The following is a 5,101-nucleotide window of genomic DNA, read 5'->3' as shown; positions in this document are numbered from 1 at the left end:
GACGGGAGAGCTGAGCCAGCCTCGGCTGGTTCTTTCAAGTTGTGTGTCTACCGGTCAGGCGGGGAAGGAACATCCGCAGTAATAAGCTATCTGCTACTCCGTCTAGCGCGTGGAGCCAGGAAAGTTGATTTTATGTTCCGTCGGTCTGGTCGGTTTTTTTCGACCGCCGTAAACTGTCGAGGAATACCGATGACGTTAATCACTTCCACGAAATAGGAGACACCACTTGCTTAGTCAGGTGACGTGGTGGCTCCTTTGCGCCCGTCTTTTCAGTCGGACCTCTATTTCTCTCGCCCCGACGCAACCGCACGGTTACCGAAGGAAGGGACCCCGTCCATTGCCCTTCTGCGCGGAGACCGCCGCCAGGAGCAAGTCCTAGCCTTTTTTATTGTTAAAGTTTATAAAACGATCGGGTGGAATAGGTGCCACGGCGCACGGTTTACGACCGTCGCGCACGGTTCCCCAACGGCTCCGCTGGGGGGGGGGCGGCCAAATACTGTTAGTTTACCAGTAGATAACCGGTATACCGAGAATCTATCACAGTCGTCGCAAAAATTCCCCGGGGGCGGGATAATACCGGAAAAACTTTACAAGAGGGAGGACATCACACAAAATATCCGAAAAACATTTACCAGACCGTTTCCAACTTTAGGGGACACTACGGGGAGGGTCACCTTCGAAAGAGAGGGATGTGAGGGGGGCGGGGGGGGGGGGAAAGAAAATTTGCGGGGGGTAACCTTGAGCTAAACGAACGTAGCGCGGGCTGTATCACTTAGTGATGCATTGTGACGCGACGAAGATAACTGATCGCGAGGTTGTATGACATACGACTATCTGATTCCGCCACCCTTTGAATAGTCGTTCGTCTCGGCCGGGTCCCGATTGGTTTAGTCTCAACTCAGTTCATCCTAAAGTAGGTACTACTGCGTTAGTTATAACCTCGTGGGGTAAATCAGACATCCAATTTATGTTATATGTAAACAAAGTATAGTGAATCGGCGATTGTATGAATATTTATGACTACATTCCATATTACGATTAACGAAGATTTAAACGACGAATTGCCCGTTACTATCGTCATTATTACCCGTATTGAGCTTGTCGTATTTGATGTGAGAATTTTTTACCACCCAAAATTTTTGTTGGGTTAGACCCATCCGAACGAGTTGGGTCGCGGACAATTGATAACCTCGGTTTTGTGTACGGCGACCCAATTAATTTGGGCGTTGTTTGTAACCCGCAACCAGGTAATTATTGGGCGTTAGAACAAGCCCAATTAAAATGAGATGTTGTTTACCCAATATACTGCGTTGGGGTTAAACAACCCAAGTGTAACCTGATCGTGACGACCAATCAAACAATTACATATTACATACTTAATGAATTTAACTTAATAATGATAGGATATTACCGCAAACACAGGGGTGAAAATATTAACTCGTAAAGTAACCGGTGTTTGACTATCACGTTTTAATTAGTTCGAATAGTCGTAACACACTATCGTACGAACAAACCGTAAAGCTTGGAGCGAATTGACTTGGGTGTGGGATCGTATGTCGGACAACTGACATGATTTATATTTTTTCTACTAGTAACAATGCGGGTTCATTTAGGACAACTTTGTTCTTTATTTCTTTGTACTATAGAGGGTTTGTTTTGTAAAAAATTTTAAGGGTTTTAATAAATGATAGTTTGTCTGTTGGTAGGGGTTAATATGTTCTTTGAGTGGGGGTTTCATTTTGTTCTAGTAAAGTCCTGGTTTAATCGTAAACTAAAATGTTTTGTTTGAGACTTTTATTTAGTGGTAAAAAGTAAATCAATGTTCATTATTACAAAAAAAAGGGGGTAACTGACTAAAGGTCGTGGTTGTGCGCTAGTGTCTTACTGTTTATACTGAAATTTGGGTAACATGAAAGGGGACCGTACAATTATATGTCGAGGAGGGCAGAATCAACAAGCTTCAGGTTCAATAACCAACTTTAACTTAAATGACTGGAGAGAGGCGAGCTCTTCTTGGGAGGCCGTTGCATTTATTTAGCTGTTCTTCTGTTTCACAAAATACATCACAGACCTCTGTTTTTCCGCTTCCTCGTTTCACTTCCATAAGCCTAACATCCTAACATGTGTGCTCTGGAGAATCACAGAACGGACGATCGTCCTTATTATTATGCCGTTTAAACCAATTATTTAAAGGTGTTTGTTAAATTCGGCATCATGTAAGTTGCGCTGACAGGTCCACACACTGCTTCCCCGCCCTCCTGCTGATAGTTCACGAGCGTCCAACACCTCAACCCCCCCCCTCCCGTTGATAATTCTCGATCGTTGACACCTATGGTTGGCACGCTGATAACAATTTTTTTTTTAAATGGCACTTCATATCAAAAAGGTTGCCGACCCCTGTCATAAACCATCAATCTCTATTGAACAATGGCCCTTGTAAAAATGGAGATAACTGCCGCTGATGCGTATAACCGGTCAATATCACCCATCTTTTAAATCTGATCAGACAGAAACCACTAATAGTGACTCATCTCCCAGATATGACAGCACACATATCACTTCCCATCATGATGACACAGTAGAACATTAAAGCATTTACCCTACGTTCTGTTTAACAGGATGAGCTGCTGTTGTTTGATCTTAACACCTAAGTACCAGCTGGCATCACGCATGGATAGCACCTTTCCTTTCGGGACAAATGCTCGGCTTGTTGATTCGGCCGATGTGACGGGGCCCGTGTCTAATGGGTTGAGAGTAACAGGTTGACCTGCAAGAGTGGTTAAACTATCCCACCTGAGCAGACAAATCATCCTCCCTCTATTACAGTATATAAGAACACAATGTAAGAGAGGAGGGTTAGAGTCAGACAAGCAGAGGAGCTAACGGCACCGTTCTTGTGAAGGAAAGAAGAAGAAAAGGTGAGTTGTGTTGATTGCAATTAGGAAACCACATTAACTTTTTGATCCAATGTGCAAACTTTTTTCTTGTATGTGTGCGTGTGCTGCGCTGTAGGTTAGAACCATGAGAAGCTTCCTAGCTGGTATCCTTCTGGTTGTGGGTTTTGTTCAGAGCAGCTGGCAGGTTCCTCTGCAGGAGGCGGGTGACAGCTCAAGGTACAGAAAATACTGTTTTGTCTTTTATCTAAGGACCATTTGTTTTGTACATTTAGGAATGCAGAAAGAGAACTTTATCCTTCACGAAAAATACGTTTTAAAATGTGGTACATGTGGGTCATTTTAAGTTCAATTCCAAAGAGCAACTTTCAGCACTATTTAGGTGACATGAGGCGATGCTAAAACTGAGAAATGTCTCAAAAATATCCCATCAAATTGGATAAAAGGCTTGAAGTCATTTGGCGAAGTAAAACAGGGGAGGATTTGCTCTACATTCTCTTTCTGTTTGGGAATTATAAAGCTGAAAATGTGGATTACCCTATTTATAAATACAGAAAATGTTAGAAGTCTATTAAGATATAAGAAATAATAGCGAAAATGGGAGATTTAATTGAAAGTGTTAAATGTACACTTTACATCTGGGCATATATTTGAAGATTAATGATAAATATACTACATCTGATTTGTTTGTATTATTTGAAGTTTTTCGGAAAATTCAACCTAACCAATGGATTTAGGTAATGTGAAGGGTTCATCTGTGTAAGCTCACAGTGGTTTCCTCTTGTAGCTTTAAGGCAGACAACACATCAGTGGATGAGCCGTGGGAGCTGTCCAACATGAAGAGACATTCGGAGGGAACCTTCTCAAACGACTACAGCAAATACCTGGAGGACCGGAAGGCTCAGGACTTTGTCCGGTGGCTGATGAACAACAAGAGGAGCGGGTCAGTATGGGATCTTAAGAATATCAATTGTGAAGTGCTTTGACTTTTCTAGCCCTATAATATTTAACATATAATCAATGGTTATATTCAATGTGCAAGATGCTACAATCACTGTTAAAGGGGCAGTGGTGGAGTTTTTACAACAACATAAAAACACTGAACTCCAAGTAAAAATCCTGCATTCAAAAACGTACAGAAGTATTATCTTTAAAGGGTTAAAAGATGTATCTGAAGGTTGTTTTTGGGGCATTATTTTCTTTCTCTTTGCTTTTTTAACAAATGGTATAGAAGTAAAAAGAAAAGCCCATAGAAAAAAAGGTAAGGGCAAAGCAACTATGTCTGTCAGATAAATGTAGTGGGGTAAAAAGTAGAATATATCGCTCTGAAGGATAGAAGAGTATACATAAAAGTAGCATAGAATATTAAGCGTACTTGATTACATTTCCTTGGTTTCATTTCTACCACTGGTTAACAGGGATGTGTTACTGAATATAGTGTATATTTCGGAATTATGAACTCTAAAACAATCTGAACATTTTCCCTCACTGTGTTTTCAGTGCTGAAGAAAAGCGCCACGCTGATGGGACCTTCACCAGCGACGTGAGCTCGTACCTCAAGGACCAGCTAATCAAAGACTTTGTTGCCAGGCTCAAGGCTGGACAAGTCAGAAGAGCGTAGGCTGCCCGCCCCCCCCCCCCACGAGGTCGTGGAACAAGTGCAGTGACCACTTCGAAGGTAGTTGTAACGGAGGACGACTGCCGAGGGGGGCCGGACAGGCAAAGTCTAGACTCGATACATGTGCCCTTACATTTGTGACGGATAATTCGCGAGCAATCCCCGGTGTTACCACGGTTCGAACGGTAAAATTGAGACCTATAAATCCGGACGTCACGTCATAGTAGGTCTTGTACAAAGTAACATCGAATAAAAGACTAACCGGCACTGAATGGGCCCACAAAGAAACTAAGTAAGGTACTAAACAAGTATCCCGGCGCAAAAAAAAAGTTTTTATTAGTAAGTGAAGTTAGAAAGGTGCTTATCATTCTATAGTTAGTTGCGTCACGGTTTTTAAGTCCGACTAAAATTAAAGTTGTGTTGGTGTTCCTGTAGTTCTTTTTCGTTTCGTTTGCCCCCTTTTTCTACCCTCTCGTTCACTAATATAGAGAGACTGACAAGGGAGAGAGCAGTCACCACCGTTAGTCTGTGTCCGTACCCCCCAGCTATCCCCAAACCCAATGACCTTCTCCTCGCTCTCCCCTCCCTC

General features: G+C 42.5%; 2 protein-coding genes across 2 annotated transcripts in view; both read left to right on the top strand.

Annotated features, from left to right (window-relative positions):
• Positions 1–5,101, top strand: part of LOC104954205 (dipeptidyl peptidase 4) — a 16,103-nt gene that overhangs the window by 7,319 nt on the left and 3,683 nt on the right. The window lies entirely within an intron of this gene.
• On the top strand, positions 2,389–4,515 carry LOC104954341 (glucagon-1-like). The gene is made up of 3 exons (XM_010781439.1): positions 2,389–3,113; positions 3,682–3,837; positions 4,395–4,515. The coding sequence occupies exons 1-3, from the start codon at positions 3,022–3,024 to the stop codon at positions 4,513–4,515; spliced, it is 369 nt and encodes a 122-aa protein (XP_010779741.1). The 5' UTR covers positions 2,389–3,021.

The sequence above is a fragment of the Notothenia coriiceps genome, unplaced genomic scaffold (assembly GCF_000735185.1).
Source record: "Notothenia coriiceps isolate Sejong01 unplaced genomic scaffold, NC01 NC01_scaffold00000492, whole genome shotgun sequence".
In the NCBI taxonomy this organism is placed as follows: Eukaryota; Metazoa; Chordata; class Actinopteri; order Perciformes; family Nototheniidae; genus Notothenia; species Notothenia coriiceps.
The sequence above is the reverse complement of the archived record's forward strand: the minus strand, read 5'-3'. Positions and strand labels throughout refer to the sequence as shown.